The 19821-nt window shown below is 41.1% G+C and overlaps 1 protein-coding gene across 11 annotated transcripts in view; it reads left to right on the top strand.

The window, feature by feature from the left end:
• Nucleotides 1-19821, top strand: part of ULK4 (unc-51 like kinase 4) — a 508471-nt gene that overhangs the window by 222408 nt on the left and 266242 nt on the right. For all 11 annotated transcript variants that reach the window (XM_061396049.1, XM_061396042.1, XM_061396048.1 and 8 more), the window contains one exon: nt 2663-2711. In XM_061396049.1, the coding sequence (XP_061252033.1) occupies nt 2663-2711 (49 nt within the window). The remainder of the gene's footprint in view (nt 1-2662; nt 2712-19821) is intronic.

The following is a 19821-nucleotide window of genomic DNA, read 5'->3' as shown; positions in this document are numbered from 1 at the left end:
CCCTCCTTGGTACCACTGAGGAAGCAGTGGTACCTGTGTCCCTGTGACATTTTTGGCTTTTGGTTGCTAGGGCAACCAAACTCAGAGATGTATGTGCCTGGCTCTTTTAGGCCTGGGCCTGATAAGAGTATATATCACGAAAATTTCAGAAGACCAATTTAGGAAATGGTGAGGTTAATATCTAGGAAACAAGGAAGAGGAATAAGGATGTGTTGACCTAAAGTTGCATTTGGTCCTGAGTTTGTGCATTTCCTGTCCTACCCACTCATGGTATAAGGAGGTCCATCTTCATTCCTGAGCCTGCAGTTGCCGAGGAAAGTGAGAGAATGTCAATGAATTTAATCAGATCAGATCAGATCAGATCAGTCGCTCAGTCGTGTCCCCATGAATTTTTGTGACCCCATGAATCGCAGCACGCCAGGCCTCCCTGTCCATCACCATCTCCCGGAGTTCACCCTGACTCAACGTCCATCGAGTCAGTGATGCCATCCAGCCATCTCATCCTCTGTCATCCCCTTCTCCTCTTGCCCCCAATCCCTCCCAGCATCAGAGTCTTTTCCAATGAGTCAACTCTTCGAGTGAGGTGGCCAAAGTACTGGAGTTTCAGCTTTAGCATCATTCCTTCCAAAGAAATCCCAGGGCTGATCTCCTTCAGAATGGACTGGTTGGATCTCCTTGCAGTCCAAGGGACTCTCAAGAGTCTTCTCCAACACCAGAGTTCAAAAGCATCAATTCTTCGGCGCTCAGCCTTCTTTACAGTCCAACTCTCACATCCATACATGACCACTGGAAAAACCATAGCCTTGACTAGATGAACATTTGTTGGCAAAGTAATGTCTCTGCTTTTGAATATGCTATCTAGGTTGGTCATAACTTTCCTTCCGAGGAGTAAGCATCTTTTAATTTCATGCCTGCAATCACCATCTGCAGTGATTTTGGAGCCCAGAAAAATAAAGTCTGACACTGTTTCCACTGTTTCCCCATCTATTTCCCATGAAGTGATGGGACTGGATGCCATGATCTTTGTTTTCTGAATGTTGAGCTTTAAGCCAACTTTTTCATTCTCCTCTTTCACTTTCATCAAGAGGCTTTTGAGTTCCTCTTCACTTTCTGCCATAAGGGTGGTGTCATCTGCATATCTGAGGTTATTGATATTTCTCCCGGCAATCTTGATTCCAGCTTGTGCTTCTTCCAGCCCAGCATTTCTCATGATGTACTCTGCATATAAGTTAAATAAGCAGGGTGACAATATACAGCCTTGACGTCCTCCTTTTCCTATTTGGAACCAGTCTGTTGTTCCATGTCCAGTTCTAACTCTTGCTTCCTGACCTGCATACAAATTCTCAAGAGGCAGGTCAGGTGGTCTGGTATTCCCATCTCTTTCAGAATTTTCCACAGTTTATTGTGATCCACACAGTCAAACTTTTCCCCTCTGATCTATCAAGACTATAGAAAATAATCACGTTTATTTTTGCTAGATACTGAGCTAGAGCTTTCTAAGTGTGTCTGTCTTTGGGGATTCACTCTGTAGCTCGCTTTTCCTTAACAGATATTTGTAAAACAGTGTGATTTTTTTTTTTTTTTTTTTGCTAGCCTCATAGGCTTTTCTTTTATCAATGTAGTATTATAGACAAACAAGCTCCAGGGAGGCCAGATGATAAATTCCCTTTCTATCCACCTGACATCCTCTGTGAAATAGACAAACAGCCCATACCTACAGCGAAAGGAATATGCTTAAGCGCTGTGGTTTATCCTACAAAGTAAATTCTAGTCAAGTTAAGGAATTTTATTTTCTTTTCAAACTGAAGGAGGATCAACAAATTATAGTTTATGGGCCTAATATGGGAAACTGCCCATTTTTGTAAATAAAATTTTATTGGAACACAGCCATGCTTATTAATTTATAGATTATTTATACCTACCTTTATACTATTGTGACAGAGGTAATTGTTGCTATAGAGACTGTGTGGCCTGCGAAGCCTAGAATATTTACTATTTGGCCCTTTACAGAGAAAGTTCTCTGACCCTTGGACTAAAGGAATATTTAGAGATTGAAGTATTGTTCTTAAAAAACTATCCCTTTTGAATAAAGGCTATTTTCCCTTAAATTGCTTGGAGAAAGTCTTCTGTTACAAATAGATAACAACTTATAACTAGGTTTGATGAAAGTGCCTAGAAGCTATTGTGTGATTGGTGTCTACTGTTTTTAAAGTTAAAGATCATTAAACATCACTGTACATTAAATCATTAATGTTGAGAAAACAACTAATGAGGTTTATAGGAAAGATTACAGTGTGGCAAACTTATAATTTAACTACATGAGGGATAGGTTACATTATTTCAGCTGGCGTTGCCTATTTTGATAGTCTTTGTAATAATTGTGAATTTTTAATACATTTTTTTACATTTTTATATATATCTGTTTGAGGTTTTGCCTGCTGCAGATCAGTGAGGCAAAGCTAATAGTCATTCGAAAAGAAGCCTCACATTTCTTGCGTTTAGAGGTAATTCAGTGTATTAAAATGAGTATTTAACCATACTATTCCTCAGTCACAGAATTTCAGCAGTAAAGCATGGGGCTGCAGTGCTCCATATCAGGGCAGCAGTTTAAATAATTTTAAAAATCATTATTAATAAATTATCTTTGCATTTTTTTTAACAGACTTGTAGAAGACAGCAAACTGATCCCACGCATTTTTGAAGTAATTCTGGTAAGAGAAGAAATGTTTGTCTGAAATTCAAGTGACAAATTTAAACATTTTTAAAGTTTTGGGCACGTTGTTTGGTTGGGTGGCCTGCACAGCAGGATTGTATTTCCATGGTGTCACTTAACCTTATTGGGCCTCAGTTTCCTTGTCTGAGCTCTTGTCTAGCTCTGAGGATTGTACAGGGATATTGTTTAATGATCTGCCATCTTTCTGGAAATCCTTTACATTTTATTTCTATTAAGTTAAAAATTACATTATCTACTATAGAAAGATATATGTAGAAGTATGCTGGGAAGGATGAAGGCAGGAGGAGAAGGGGATGACAGAGGATGAGATGGTTGGATAGCATCACTGACTCAATGAACACGAGTTTGAGCAAGCTCCAGGCAATGGTGAAGAACAGGGGAACCTGGCGTGCTGCAGTCCTTGGGGTTGCAAAGAGTCGGACATGAGTTAGAGACTGAACAACAACAAAATATACAAAGAATACTGTATCTGAGGTTGGTTTGTGGATGAAAGGGCAGAATGATAATCACTGTGCTTCAGTCTGCATGTTCTCATGTTCAGCTTGAAGCTCTCTGACTTTGTCATCACTGAGTCAGGTCAACAGTTTGATGCCTATGGGCATGAAGTTGTCCTCTTCAGAATGTAGAGTAGCTTAGCTTCTGTACACCATTCCCCGCCCCCCCCATTCATAGAACGCAGCTTAGTTGAAAACCGCCAGTTAAAGAAAACCTTTCCTCTCTGGTTATTCTGTGTAGAGAATAAAACGGGATATAGGGCTGGCTTTTCTCCTTCTGCTAAATCTCTGTTTATACTAAGCTTAAATCTGAGAATTACACTGAAAACCGAGTTGGTACTTACAGCAAGGGAGTGCCCTTAGACAAAGAAATGTTCTCTTGTATCTGGGTGGGTTGTCCCCCTTTACCAAAAACTTTCCCTCCGTGGCTAACTGTCAGTGCAAGCAACAAAGGAGGGGACCCATCCCTAGTTAGATCAGCGGAACCTGACTCAGTCATCCATAGAGCAATAGCTTGTATTGTCAGATAACCCTACACATGGAAAATTAGCTCTCTTTAATCATCTTAAAATATTAATCTGCATGTTACTTTTGCTCTGATAGGGCTGTATGGTGAAAACATTTTTCTTGGCCACAGATCGCCCTTGGAGGAGAGCTATGGGCTTTGCTGAACTATTTGAGTTAGGTGGGGAATAGACATGGGCAAGGGTAGTATTCCCAAAGCATGCTCAGGTGACACCAAGATGACCCAGAGCTGCCATCCTGAGAGGATTGAACCACTTCCAGTGGTCAAAGGGGATTTTAAAGTGTCAGGAGAAGATAATGGCAACCTCCTTCAAAAGGTCCTGTGCCTGCACTGCCGCACTCTGTGCCCCTGACCCTGTATCAAGCCACCACTGACCCACACCTCTGCCGGAGATTCCTGGACACTTCCTGGACACTCACAGGCAAGTCTAGGTCAGTCTCTTGTGGGTATGCAAATTAGATGCAAAGCAGCATGCAGATGAAGGCTGTGTTTTTTGGTACTCCACTTGGGTCCTAAGCCCAGCAGAGCCACGCTCCCAATCCTCTGGCCCTGCTTCATGACGGGGCCTGAGAGCTGCACCCAGAGGGGCAGATCTGGACCGTGGGAGCTACAGTTATACAAGGCAGTTCGCCAGCTGGGTCAGGCACTTGGAGGGGCCAAGGGTTGCTGGGAAAGAAGGGGCAGTGAAGGTGGTCCATGCCCAGGGCGTCCTCCACTCCACTTCATCCCCGCATGATAGCAAAGGGCCTCTGTCCTCGTTATAGCCAGCAGGGAAGGGATCAGTGTGGTGGCTCCCCTACGTTCCCCGGTTTTGTCTGCAAGGGAAACATACTTGCTCGGTGGCTTTCCTCTCTCTCCTGGTCTCAACAGAGCCCAAGAACATAGCCAGAAGAACCATGAGAATCTGCCCCCAGTCCGCAGGCGTTGCTCTAGTGCCCACTTGTTTCGCTTCCAGCAGAGCAACCTTTGGGCATTCAGGAGAAGAAATAGAGAAAACAGAGAAACAGCTGTCTAGTGGGGATTGTTAAGCTTCGCCCGGCAGTATATGCATCTCCCACCTTCCGCAGGACATACATCACTTTCTAATTTGTTGTGGAGTTGGATTTGTGTTTGCAGGGCCATGGGTGCTGTAATGCTGGGTTCAGCCACATGGTTGGGCAGGGGGCAGGAGCCAAAGCTGTCCACTCTCAGACACATCTGGCTTGTGCTTGAAAAGAGACTTGGTATTGCAGACACAGAGAGCTGGGGCTTGACCAGACCTGAAACTCTTGGTGTTACTCACCCCCTTGCTGTGCCCAGGGGACTTCTGACCTGCTAAGATCACTATAGCTCCTTATGACTGATAGAAAGTTCTCATCCCAGCCTTTGGCACTCATCTCAAGGTCTGAAATCCCACATGTGGAAAATTCTCCCTTGTGGCTTACCAACCCCTGCCCCCTTCCCCCCAATAACATGCTGAATCTTTGTATCACAGGCAACTAGCAAGTCTTCATATTGTGCAAATGTTTAATTGATCAGTGCCACCATTTAAACCCTTGTCATTGGGTTGTAGCTGTCCCAGGGAGTGGGTGGAGTTTACACACACTCTCCAGGTCAGCATTCCAGCTGGTCACATGTTGTGTGACTTCAGAGGCATTTTTAGGTGAGACTGTTTCTCCAGATGGAACAGCTCCATACTCGCATTTCTTGTAGGCTCTTATTTTTTTTTAATGTATTTTAAATGTATTTAAAAGTGTATTTAAAAAAATGTAAAGAAAAAACAGTTGGAAATCACTTTTTTGGGGACAGGACTTTTGATGTCCTTGAAGAATATTCTCGAATCCTTGTTCTGTTTTTGTCTTTCTTGAGTTGAATAATCTGAACTTTTTTCTCTGTATAAATACATTTTTAATCGATGCAGTGTCTTTTTTAGCAGTTATCCTATGAACTACTGCCTTGTCCTTTCTAAATTTTTGTCACTGAGCTAGACATAATAGAGTGTTTTATTGATTCTGTGCTGCACTTTTTTTTTTTTTTTTAATTTTAACATTTCTGAAACTGGACTGTACTTCCCAAACCAGTGACATTTAACAGTTGCCTTCAGCCAGGTGACCTGGTTGTCCTTGCCTTATCCGATACATTTCAGTTTTTCCTTTTCTTTTTATTAGTGCCCAAGAATAATATGTTATTAAAAATATGTCTAAGTTTAAAAGAACTCTTTCAATAAAAATAAAATGAAAATCCTTTAGTAGTAAGAAATGATGCCATAGTTTATTTAATTGGCAGCAATTTTCTTCTGTAGTGCTTGATAAAATAATGGTGCATCTTAGAACTGACAGATTCTTAGATTCAAGGAAACACAGTGTATACTTTAGTTGGTTTGGTTTCTAAGTTCAAGGGCCTAGGTGGTGTCTGGTGTATATATAACAGCTTCTCGTGGTGGTTTGATCAGAACAAAACATAATGAAAAGATTGTACTGAGACCGCTTGGCTACTGTTTGTGTCTTCTGGCCACTCATTAAAAAATAAAGCAGCATTTGACCTGTTTGGCTGGTGGTCCACCGTGATCTCTTGATGATTTTTTTCTTTACTCTCAGCCCGTAACTGTTTTCCATCTTTGGTTTGAAGTACCTAAAGCCTGATAATGGAGTTTATAGCTTCCTTCTTGAGTTTCCCATATGATGTGCCCTTTTACCCATGATGTAAGACATCCTGTCTGAGATGTTTTCCTTTAAGAAAGCAAAACTGTTGCATCTGGTGGGCAGGGATTGTGGTCAGTGTCTGTGTCTTTCCTGCAGGCCTAGAGGAAGGTGAAGATGAAGGCAGCAGAATTCTGCATGTGTTGTACTGTTTGGTAGGAGCTTTACCGAGAGAGAAAGACAGTACTGTGATTTCCAGGGAAGGGAGTGATGGGCTCTGCTCCATGTAGGGAAAGGAGTCTCACAGAAGTAACCTTTTAACAGGGGGTTGTTGTGAGGAGAAGGGCCTTGCAGCTAGGGTGTGGTGAGTACTGAAATGTGCCTACACCAGTGCCGTGGAGAGATGGTAGGGAGTGAGTACTTTGGGACCAGATCCTGCGGGTCTTTATACTGTGGTTCTTCCTTATTTGTTGGCTTTGCAAATAATTTATACTCTTCAAAATCAAGATCCTCTAAACAAAGTAGTGGTTACCAGTGCAGAGAGGGAAGGGAGGAAGGGGCAATACAGGAGTTAGAGGACTAAGAGTATAATTATGTATAAAGTAAGCTACAAGGCTATATTGTACATGGGGAATATAGCCAGCATTTTATAATAACCATTAATGTAGTGTAATCTTTAAAAGATGTGAGTCAATATATTCTGCACCTGTAACATATATTATTGTACATAAACTATACTTCCACTTAAAAATTAAAAAGTCAGGATCCTCTACTTAAACAAAATCTTTTTGAGCCCCTTTGCAGCCGGGCAGCATGCAGTGAGGACGTGGACTGCTTGGCCAGGGGGTTCTGTTGGGAGGAGAATCAGGCTGAGGGTCATGAACTTATATTGTAAACTTGAAACAGGTCGAAAGCTGAATTTTGGGAGCTGCCTGCAGTTTCCATCAGGGAGGCTTTTGAGATCAGCCAGAGGGACTCTGGGAAGGAAGCTTAAAAGACAGAACTGGTCTCAGAGGTCTGATCTAAGGGCCCAGAAGTTGTAGCATCACATTCAGGCCAGAGAGCAGGCAGGATATTTTTAATCCTGGGTTCCACCTGCGCGTGTCCCCAGTCTTGGCAGGCCAAGTGGCAGGCAGAGCCAAGTAGCTGATGGCTTACAAAAAGGAGCTGCCACAGCAGCTGGGTGCTGCTTGCCTGGCAGGGCCCACCTGCGTGAGATGCTGCATTTCCCCTGACAGCACAAGGCCAGTGCTGGACAGAGCAGAGGCTCAGGCAGCCTGCCCTGAATTAAGCCAGACTCCCATACACAGGCTGCAGGGTCTGAGCCACTTAGGCAGTCTGGATCTGCTTAATAAATGGGGACTCCTGGGGAAAGTCAGTCACAGGAGAGCCTGATGGCTTGGATTTTGAGTGTCAAGTTGCTGGATGAGCAGGATGGAAAGCCTTTTCCCTTTCTCCTTCTTTCCTCGTTTTTCTTTCCTCATTGGAAAGTGTTCCAGAGAGTAAACGTTGTGTTTAAATGAGTCTTAAGTATGAATTTGGATGGATCAGCCTTTGGATTTTGTTATAACTCTGGTCTCTCCTCATTTTATTTCAGTGGTTTTTTCTTTTGGCCTACTTCCGTAAATCATTTTAATGCCAAGTAATATAAGCAACCTGTATTTTATTGGAAAAAATCTATATTCATAGCAGATTTTCCAATATGTGCCAAAATATCACTGTCATGATATTTTATGTCTATTCCAGAGCAAACAATTAAAGAGCAATTTCATTGGCAAATGTTAACAATAAAAATGGGATTAGCAATACACTAGTTTGACAATTATATTGTTTTAGCAGTTCTCAATGATAGCAGTTGAAGCAAGCTTGAATAAATCTTCCAAGTCAATGGTACCTTTAGGAAAGAATCTCTTTATGGACTTTTGGTGCTGCATTGCTTTAGTCCTGTTTAACCCCCAGTGGATGCCTGAAAACACAGGGTGCTATCAAACCCTGCATGCGTGTGTGCTAAGTCTCTTCAGTCATGTCCAACTCTTTGCGACACTATGGACCGTAGCCCACCAGGCTCCTCTATCCATATCATTCCCCAGGCAAGAATACTGGCATAGGTTGCCGTTCCCTTCTGCAGGGGGTCTTCCCAACCCAGGGATCGGACCACATCTCTTAAGTCTCCTGCATTGGCAGGCGGGTTCTTTACCACCAGAACCACCTGGAAAGCCCTGTGGACCTTTGGAGCATAAAGGATTTAATCACTGAGATACTAAAGTAGTACACACTGGTAGCCACATCACACTTAAGAAATGTTTCTAATCCCGAGTATTCATCAGACTTTTAAAGTTACTTTGATCTGTTCTAGTTGCAGCCCATCTAATGTGAGTTGGTTCTTAGGGTTAAAATGACAAGTTCCTTATAAGCTAAGACTCTGTTTGTGTTCAATATGCCATTGATAAGCTTCTGCTATGCAGTTGAGCATGAATTTCTAAAACAGGAAACATGGTTTGATTCCAATTTCAAAATGCTTGACCTAGGAAAGTACTTTAAAAGTTACACAAAGAGTACTTACTGGATGCAGGGGGTGAATCTGATTCTTCAACCTACATGGATGCCAGTTGGGGATTGTGTGGATTGTAGGATGGACTGATAACCAATTCATGTTGTATATGAAGATGAGTTTATACACCGCTAACATACTGCCATTAAAGTGTGTACTTTGAAGTGTTTTATTTGGTGGGGATTGGGAAGGAGGTGGGTTTGCACAGATCTGTTCTTAGTAGCTTGTGTCATAAATGTATATTTGCAGGATAACTCTTTCAGGCAGAGGTGCAATGTATTGATACTGGCTTGAATGAAGTGAATTTGTTCACATAGCAACTGAACCAGTGGCTTTGATCTGATCAGTACCATGTTACCTAGTTAGCTGAATAAATGGGTTGAAACTTAGTAAAATAAACCTATCAATAACTTGGGTAAAGCATGATTGGTTTCTGCGTAATCAGCCCACTTGGGCTTTGAAAGAATATGGACTTTATTAAGTTAAAAGCTACAAGCTATATTCATTGAAAAAAATGCTGAAATAAGGCTTAGGATACCTTTGGCCAATCTCAGGGCACATAGTGAGAGTGTCACGTAGGGCTTCTCCCAGGCCACCGGGATCTTGAGTTTTATCATCATCCTTCTTGTTTCTCGGGCTTCCCTGGTGTCTCAGACTGTAAAGAATCTGCCTGCAATGGAGGAGACCTGGGTTCGATCCCTGGGTTGGGAAGATCCCCTGGAAGGAGGGCATGGCCACCCACTCCAGTATTCTTGCCTGGAGAATCCCCAAGGACAGAGGAGTCTGGCGGGCCACAGTCCATGGGGTCCCAAAGAGTTGGACACAGCTGAGCGACCAAGCACAAACACATTCTTGTTTCTAGTTCTGCTCCAATTCCTGGGCTTCACACTGAGGAAACATACTAATTCTTCCTTCTTTCTTCTCTACAAGGAGGTGGCCTAGTTATAAAGCATAGAAGGAGAAGGTGATAAGCACTTACTTCCGTAGAGTATAAGTTATTGTGTTTTGGTTTTTTTAAAAATTCTTAGTTGATAGTGGAATGAGGCTTGTGAAGTAAGGGTAAAATTAGGGCACAGCAAGCAAGTGAAACCTCAAAGAGAATAAGTTACAGACAAGTGAAGAAAGATGTGGTCCAGTAAAGTGTCACGAGAGGGAATCGAGAGGAAAGAAACACTGGATTAAATTTTGAAAAGCAGAAGCGTTAGTATAATACTGGAGGAAGAGGCAGAACTCTTGGCTGAAGGTCCGTGAATCTTAGGTACTTATGTGCGCCTCTCCCCCTGCACTCATCTCATTGCCTGTGCTGTTGATTACATTTCTCGTGTAGACCTGCGCTTTCCAGCGTGGTAGCCAGCAGCCACATAGAGCGCAGCAAGCATGCGAAACACGGCTGGTCTGAATTGAGATGCAGTCCAAGTGTCAAATACATATCAAATTTCCAAGGGAAAAATGAATGTAAAGTAGTTGAGTGATTTCCTTGTATTGATTACATGTTTAAATGGCAGCATTTGGAGCATATAGCGCTAAATGGACTATTGTTAAAATTAATTTTGTTTCTTTCCCTTTTTTTTTACTGCAACTTTTAGAATATTAAAAATATATTGCTTGCACTCTATTTCTGTTGGATTGTGCTGCAGTAGGTGATTTTCTATCTATTTTCTCCATTGCATTGTGAATTTCCCTTCAGGAGAAAGTCACTCTGAACACAGCCACGTTTGTCTCCAGCACATTGTCCTCCCTGCTTTTTGCTTTTCAGTACTTTTATGGGATGGTTAAATAGCATCACGGACTCAGTGGACATGAGTTTGAGCAAACTCTGGGAGATAGTGAAGGATAGGGAAGCCTGGGATGCTGCAGTCCATGAGGTCACAAAGAGTCAGACAGGATTTAGCAACTGAAGAACAACAGCAATGTTTTATTTTATTAGTGAAAAAGTGAGGGAGGCAAGGTATGGTTGTTCAGTTTAGACCCTTTCCTCCTAGAGTGCAATCACAGTTGACCTTTCTCCTTTGATGGTGGATTGGGAGATGAAACAGTAGGAAGGGCCACCATTCTTTAGTATAATACATTCACAAAAGGCAGTGTGGTTGGAGCTCCCCTGAATTTTGGCCTTGACTAGTGATATCACTCACTTTTACTTCTTTCCTAATGCTGCTTTATATGAGGATGCCCAGCCATTGGCCATTGGTCAACTTTGGGTTCAGGCTTGTGTTCAAATGCCCACTGTGTTCACGAGGCCTTGCCCATTCTCATAGCTCCAAAGTCCCATGTGTCTGGGGCTCTTTGATAGATGGATCCAAGTAAAATAGCTTGTGGTAAGTATAAAGAGTTACCTAAAGAGTCAAGTTTAAAAGCGAGGAAAAACATAAATACAGTATTCTAACGCATATATATGGAATTTAGAAAGATGTTAACAATAACCCAGTGTACGAGACAACAAAAGAGACACTGATGTATAGAACAGTCTTATGGACTCTGTGGGAGAGGGAGAGGGTGGGAAGATTTGGGAGAATGGCAATGAAACATGTAAAATATCATGTAGGAAACGAGTTGCCAGTCCAGGTTCGATGCATGATGCTGGATGCTTGGGGCTGGTGCACTGGGACGGCCCAGAGGGATGGTATGGGGAGGGAGGAGGGAGGAGGGTTCGGGATGGGGAACACATGTATACCTGTGGCGGATTCATTTTGATATTTGGCAAAACTAATACAATTATGTAAAGTTTAATAATAAAATAAAATTGGAAGATTTAAAAAAAAAAAAAATAAAAGCGATGATCATTCTTTCTCAATATATGGCCAGCGAATGGTACATTTTCTTGGAATTCTTCGGTAATGTAGGACCCCATGAGTTTATTCATGTGCTAAACTACTGAGAATGCCAATGTAGGAATGTGGGAATACCACTAAAAAGTCACTAGATTTGAAGAAAGCAGCAAGCATCTACTAGCATTTGCTTTTCATGCTCTTTGCATTTGTTTTCTTGGATGAGTAAGAGCAGAATTTATGTGCTTACGCAGCACTGCAAAGGGTTTTCAGGCTGAGCCAGGAAATCTGATGCACTAAAGTAGTTTACAAATTTATGGGGAAAGGAGAGCTTTTTAAATAGTTATAGCAAGTGAAATTGCATTTTGGATTTATTAGAGGTACCAAATTGGAGGAGGACTGTGATGAGCCAGTGAGGACAAGTTATTACAAAGGATTTTTTGGTTTATTTTTGCTGACAACAAAAACAGTACATGCTTGTAAAATGTTCAAACAGTACAGAAATGTCAAAGATAGAATGTGAAAGTCTTCCTAATAGTTTGACGCATATTTTCTTCACTATTTTCCATGTATGTATTATATCTCTCTTTTCTTTTAAAAAAAATGGGACCTCTCTTTTCTTTTAAAAATTTTTAAAATCTATCTTACATTGTAATGTTCATGGCAGCAGGGTGTGTGTGTATACACCCATATGCTGTGCTGTTGCTGTGCTTAATTGCTCAGTCATATCCAACTCTTTGCAGCCCCATGGACTGTACCCACCAGGCTCCTCTGTCCATGGGGATTCTCCAAGCAAGAATACTGGAGTGGGTTGCCATGTCCTCCTCCAGGGGATCGTCCCAATCCACAGATCAAACCCAGGTTGCATTGGAGGCAAATTCTTTACCGTCTGAGCCACCAGGGAAGCCCATGAATACTGGAGTGGGCAGCCTATCCCTTCGCCAGGGAATCTTCCCAACCCAGGAATCAAACCAAGGCTCCTGCATTGCAGGCGCATTCTTTTACCAGCCGAGCTACCAGGGAAGCCCCATGTACACCTGTAGGCATTATTTATTTCTATTATGTGTTAAATGTATAATTTGATGAGTTCTCACATATGTATTCAATCGAAATAATGAACACAACCGTCATCCTCCAAAGTTTCTTTGTGCTTATTTTTAATCTATTCCCCCGGCCCCACTCCTGTCCCAGGCAACTGTTAATTCACTTACAGTTTAGATTAGGTTGTATTTCTTAGAATTTTATATACATGAGTAGTAAAGGGGTGGACTCTTTTCTTTTTTAATGACTCCCTGGCTTCTTTTATTGAACATACTTTTTCCTAGGGAGAAAACATTAGGTCTGATGTGACCCATGGGGTTTTGTTAGAAGCCTTGAGAAGGTTGAGAAGTTCCCTTTCATTCCTAGTTTGCTGAGAGATTTCACTGTAATGGACTGTTTCTCTTCATCTATTAAAATGATCATGTAATTCTTTATTTTTTAAATAAACATGGTGAAATTATTGATTTGTGTGTGTGTGTGTGTTAAACCAGTCTGGCCACCTAGAGTTAAAGCCCATCATGCTGTTTTTTTTTTAATATATAACGTTGGATTTGATTTAGTAGAAGTTCTAAGTATTTTTGTGACTGTGTCCATGAAGGATGTTGTTCTATAGTTTTCTTGGAGTCTTTTTCTGATTTTTGTATCAGGGGAATATTGGCCCCAGGGAATGAGTTGGAATATGTTCCCTTCACTTTAGTTTTTTGGAAAAAATTTCTTTCAGAGTTGGCATTTATCTTCTCCTTTAAATGTTTAGTAAAAATAACCAGTGAAGCCACTTGGGCTTGAAGTTATCTTTGTGGGAAAGTTTTAAAGTATAAATTTATTTTTATGAATGGATATACTGTTAATTCAGTTTATTTCTTCTTGATAACTTCAAGGAATTTGTATATTTCATTTAAGTTGTCAAATTTATTGGCATGAGGTTGTTATGATACCGCCTTATTATCCTTTTAGTGTTTGAGAATCTATAGTGATGCCTCCCTTTCATTTCTCATACCGCTTATTTGAATAGTAATGAGAAATTGACTATTTGCTCTCTCTCTTTTTTTCCTCCTCTGATTTAGTTAGCTAGAGGTTTACAGCCTTTATTTGCCTTCTGAAAGAAGAACTCACTTTTGGTTTTATTAATTTTCCCCCTGATTTGTTTTTTCATTAATTTCTGCTCTTTATTATACCATTTTCTCTATTTTCTTGGGGTTAGCGTTTTGCTTTTATTCTAATTTTTTAAGAAATACTGAGGTCATGAGTTTATGACTTCTGTCTTACTAATATGATCATTTAGTACTATAAATCTCCATCTAAGCACTGTCCTAGTTCCATCCTACAAAATTTAGATGTTTCGTTTTCATTCAGTTCAGCATAATTTGTAATTTCCATTGTGATTTCTTTTTTGATTCATGGATTATTTAGAAGTCTGTTATTTAGTTTTCCCATATTTGAGGCTCACAGGTACATTTTTGTTGATTTCGGTTTAATTACACTGAGGTTAGAGAGCATACTGTGTATGTTTTCCATCCCATACAGTTTCCTCAGGCTTGTTTTGTCACCCAGTCTGTGGTCTGCTTTGGTAAGTGGTGAACGTCTCCCCTGTACTTGTGGAGCAAGTGTAACTGCTGCTGTTGGTTGGAGTGCCCTCCGAATGTCAGTGAAGTCAAGGTGGCTGTTACAGCCTATTCAGATCTGTGTCTTTACTGGTATTGCGTCAACTGGTCTGTCACTTTTGAGAGAGGGGTAATGGTGTCTCTGACTATACTTGTGTCTTTGGCTATTTCTGTTTTGGTTATACCATTGTTGTTTTCTGCTTTGTAGCTCTGTTAGTCCATGTAAAAATTAAATTTGGGATTATGTGTTATCTTGAGGAGTGGAACTGTTGATCGTAATGAGATTCTCCTCTTTCTCCCTGGTCATATTTTTTGTCCTAAAATCCACTTTATCTGATGTTAGTATCACCACTGCAGCTTTCTTTGATTAGTAGACACATATTTTCCCATCACTTAAATTTTAGCCTATCTGTGTGTTTATATTTAAAAGTGTTTTCCTGGCAATAGATGTAGTTGAGTTTTACCTTTTTATTCAGTCTTACATAATTAGTCTTCTGTCTGAGGTGCTTAGAACATTTTCATTAAATGTAAATATTGATATTAACATATTTTAATCTGTTGTACCATCTCACTACTGGTTTTATATCACTTCTCCTGTTCTTTCTCCTTTATTTCTGTCTTTTTCAGCTGTCTTTTGTTCCAGTAGAGTACTTTGCCTTTCAGTGATTGGTGGAGGGTTTACAATATGCATCTTTAATTTACCTCAGTCTGCCCAGTGTCATGTAGGTAATTGCCCTGGTCTATGATCGCACAGAGTTGGACACGACTGAAGCAACTTAGCAGCAGCATGATCACCTCCAGATAAATTACCGGACAGAGCAGCCAAGGGCTCCCTGAGCACAAAGGATCACAGATCAAAAACAAAAACTCACATCACGTGTTTTAGAATCATTTACGTATGTACAATGAGAAGCAAGGTATAGGGTAGATTAACACATTTTAAATAGGGTGCAGGCAGGGTGACGTACACTCCATCTGAATCCTGGGTAACAGTATGTTAATATCCCCCCGCCCTCATGAACCTTCCTCTGAGTTGAGTGTGAGGAGCACGGCGCACCAGTGGAAAGTGTCTCACACCAATAACACATACTTGGAGAGACATGTGTAGTTGGCCCTGTTTGTACTTGGTGCTGAACTGGCTCACCATCCTTGGGTTTTATTTGTGTTTCTTAACCGAAGAACACACCAGACCTGAATAGGTGTCACTGATGTGTGAGTTAGTTAAAACTTCATGTATACTGAATGTTTTGGGTACTTGCTGTTGTAGTATTCAGTTTAATATTTAGTGCATCTTGAGTACTTAGGGTCCAGCTGTCTTATGTATGGTTAGTGACTTATGGACACTAGGTTTCTTCTGGTCCTTTCATTTGGTTCTGTTCACGTCTAGCACACTTACACTCTGTATGTCATGTAATATAGGCATTACGCGTTCCATTTTTTCTTCCATCTCAGAATTAAATCCTCCTTGTAATATGGAAGTGTAGTTTACACCACTTCCTATTTCATGCGAGAATCTTTCAGCAGCACACTTCTATTTTTAGTGACTTCTTATCACATACATCCTGAAATCGAATTCCTGCCAAACCCCATGTGAGCCGACTGTGGCTCCTGCCGCACGTCCTCCTCACTTTTCTTTCCCAGCTGTGCTGTCACCGTGTTACCAGCTCAGTTTACTGAATAGACAATGCGTAGACCTGCCTTTCTTCTTCTCAGGACCTTTGCTTCTACCAGTCCCTCTCCCCAGAATATTCTTCTCCCATCTCCTTGCATGACTGAGTGCATCTCATCCTTCAGGTTTCAGAGAGACCTCTCTACCTCATCCAAATTATGAGCATGTGGGCCTGTGTCTCTCGCCTCACCTGCCGTCTGGCACAGAGTACCATTAAGTGGCCACCGTTACATATCGAACAGTTAAGGTGTCATGCATTATTACTTCTAATGTAGTGCTGGACTTAACATGCATGCTTTTGAAAGGACTTAGTTACAAACAAGTCCTTTTACTTTTTCAACAAATCATTGGCTACAGGCTTTAGTCTCTGCAAAAACCCCTCAGTCGGTAATGTGTTAACTGTAGTACATTATCAGAAGCAGAAAATCTACATTGGTATACCTTGTCTGCATCATTCAATCTATGTATATTTTTTGAGATTTGTTTTATAGCCAAGAACATGGCCTTTTGGTGTATGTTCTATGGACGCTTGAAAGGAATGTGTATTCTGCTGTTATTGGTTGAAGTGACTGTTGGATGGTGGTGCTGTTTAGTTCTATATTGCTGATTTTCTTTCTAATTATCTTATTAGTTGGGAAAGAGGGGTGTTTAAGCCTTTAATTATAATTATGAATTTGTTTCTGTCTCTTGTTTCCCAGTTTGTAGTTCCATGTGTTTGCATCTCTATTCTCGGTTCATAGATATTTAGGATTGTTGTGTCTTCTTAGTTATTTTAAGTCATTTTATCCTTATTTTGTCATTATGTAATATCTGTGTTCCTTTTAATTTTCTTTTCTCTAGAGTGTATGTTTTCTGGTACCAATATAACCACACTTGCTTTGTTTTGACTAATGTTTGATAAGTGTGTCTCTTTCTATCCTTTTAATGTTTGGCCTCCCTTTATCGTTATCGTTTATATGAGTTTCTTGTAGGCAGCATGTAGTTGGGTCATTTTTATTTCTTAATCCATTCTTCAAATCTGTCTTTTCAGTAGTTCATTTAGACCTTTTATATTTAATGTAATTATTGATATGTTAGATGTTAAATTTGCCATATTTTTTTTCCCTTTCCCCCCCCAGTTCTCTGCTTTCTTTTTCCTGTTTTCCTGTGGATTACTTCAATATTTAGTTTACATGTCTCCTTAATCTCCTCTAGGCTGTGGCATTTCTTCAGACGTTACATGTTTTGAATGACCTTGGTAGTTTTGAATATTACTGGTGTTTTGAAGAATATTACGTAATTTGAATATGTCCATTTTTTCTCTCATGATGAGCTCGTTACGGGTTTGGGGGAGGAATAGCACAGGCTGAAGTACTGTTTTCATCACATCGTATCAAAGGTGTCTGCAGTTCACAAGACCTGTCACCGAGTGTGTCAAACCTCGATTAAGTGGCTGGCGGTTGTCAGTTTTCTAAAGGTTACTCCTCTCCAACCCCCTCCATTTCTGTACTTTACTTTAGGAAGCAAGTCATTAGGCAAGTCTGGCACTCAAAGGGTGAGGATTATGTTCTAGCTTCTTGAGGATAGAGTATCTACACCGATTATTTGAAATTCTCTATACAGATTTCTCTCTTTTCCCCATTTAGTTACTCTGACAACTTTAAAACTTCTCCCCTAGTTACTGACTCTTCAAGGTTTCTTTTCTTCTTTAATTTACATTGGAAATTTGAATTTTTCTAGAATATCTACTTCACTATTAAAGTACATTATGTAAATATTTATTTTCATATATGGACATTTACCCTTCTTCCTAATTTGGGATATCTGTGACTTCTCTCATTTTGTCTGCATTAAGATAACTAGTGTTTAATGGTTCCCCCCTCCCCCTCCCCAATCTCCAGTTCTTGGATATTTACCAGTCGAACTGATTGTATTCTATTACATTAATTTAAGAAATCATTAATCGTTGCTTTTTCTCTTTTCACTAGAATTGTTTTGTTCTTGTCTTGGTCTCTTGATGAAAGTGGTTTTATCCATTTATCAGTTTTCCTTCTGAGAAATAACAGGCATCAACCAGAACAACATCCATTTCCCCAGTGTGTGTCAGAGAGACAAGTGGAGAGTATTACTGTGTGGGGGTGTGGACTGTGGCCTGTGGTGATGTGATTATGGTTGTTCAGCCCATTGGCTGTCAGGCGCTTCTGGGCATAGAAAAATGGAGCACAGGTCTGGGCTTCAGTGAGCTCACGGTTCACTGTGGAGGCAGGCAGAGCTCTATAGCTGTAACATGGAACAGTGTAAATTATGACAGAGACACAGTGGGCCAACTCCCTGCTGGGGGAGATCAGCGCCCCTTCCAGGAGGGAAGCACCCTTGTGCTGGGGAGCGCATTGGACCATGTTCACCAGCAGAAGCGTGTGCTTGCTCTGCTCCGCTCCTCAGAGGGTGGCTGGCAGGCCTCTCCTTCCTGTGCTTAGGTGAGTTTCTGCTCACCTGTCAACATTAGCTGCAAGTGGGTCCTCGTCTGTCTTCCCAGCTGTCTCTTTCAAGGGTTACCTGAAATGTCTCTGTCCCAGGTGCTCATAGCACCCTGTCCTCCTTAATAACACGTGTCAAAGTTTGCAGTTTTAGGGTTGTTTTGGGTGATTAGTTGATTAACAAAGTCTACCGCTAGATTTCTGACTTTGTGAAGTAGGGGCGATGTCATATTTGTTTGCCATTGTTTTCCCTGCTCTTGGATCGCTGACTGGCACATAGTAGGTGCTCAGAGAGTGAGTGAGTAAGGGGATGAGTGAGTGAATAAGGGGATGAGTGGGTGTGTAAGGGGATGAGTGGGTGTGTAAGGGGTGGTGGTTGACGATAAGGGAAGGTATTTGGGGTCCACACTGTGAAGGGTTTTATGTCCCTGCTGGGGAGTTCAGACTCTGCTTCCTGTCCTCTGTGAACCTTGGAAGAATGTTAACCAAGGATTTGACATGGTCAGCTTTACTTTAGAAAGATCTGCCTGGGAACCATTTGTGTGGAAAGCATATTTTCAAACTGTGAGTAAAACAAGCAATATTAAGTAGATACTTTTTTGTTTGTTTGTTTTTTTAAAAAAATTTTTAACTTTATAATATTGTATTGGTTTTGCCATGTATCAACATGAATCCGCCACAGGTATACACGTGTTCCCCATCCTGAACCCTCCTCCCTTCTCCCTCCCCATACCATGCTTCTGGGTCGTCCCAGTGCACCAGCCCCAAGCATCCAGTATCGTGCATCGAACCTGGACTGGTGACTCGTTTCATATATGATATTATACATATTTCAATGCCATTCTCCCAAATCATCCCACCCTCTCCCTCTCCCACAGAGTCCAAAAGACTGTTCTATACATCAGTATCTCTTTTGCTGTCTCATATACAGGGTTATTGTTACCATCTTTCTAAATTCCATATATATGCATTAGTATACTGTATTGGTGCTTTTCTTTCTGGCTTACTTCACTCTGTATAATCGGCTCCAGTTTCATCCACCTCATTAGAACTGATTCAAATGTATTCTTTTTAATGGCTGAGTAATACTCCATTGTGTATATGTACCACAGCTTTCTTATCCATTCATCTGATGATGGACATCTAGGTTACTTCCATGTCCTGGCTATTATAAACAGTGCTGTGATGAACATTGGGGTACACGTGTCTCTCTCCCTTCTGGTTTCCTCAGTGTGTATGCCTAGCAGTGGGATTGCTGGATCATAAGGCAGTTCTATTTCCAGTTTTTTAAGGAATCTCCACACTGTTCTCCATAGTGGCTGTACTAGTTTGCATTCCCACCAACAGTGTAAGAGGGTTCCCTTTT

This window comes from Bos javanicus, chromosome 22, assembly GCF_032452875.1.
Source record: "Bos javanicus breed banteng chromosome 22, ARS-OSU_banteng_1.0, whole genome shotgun sequence".
Classification (NCBI taxonomy): domain Eukaryota; kingdom Metazoa; phylum Chordata; class Mammalia; order Artiodactyla; family Bovidae; genus Bos; species Bos javanicus.
Note: the sequence above shows the minus strand (reverse complement) of the source record. Positions and strands in the feature narration are given on the sequence as shown.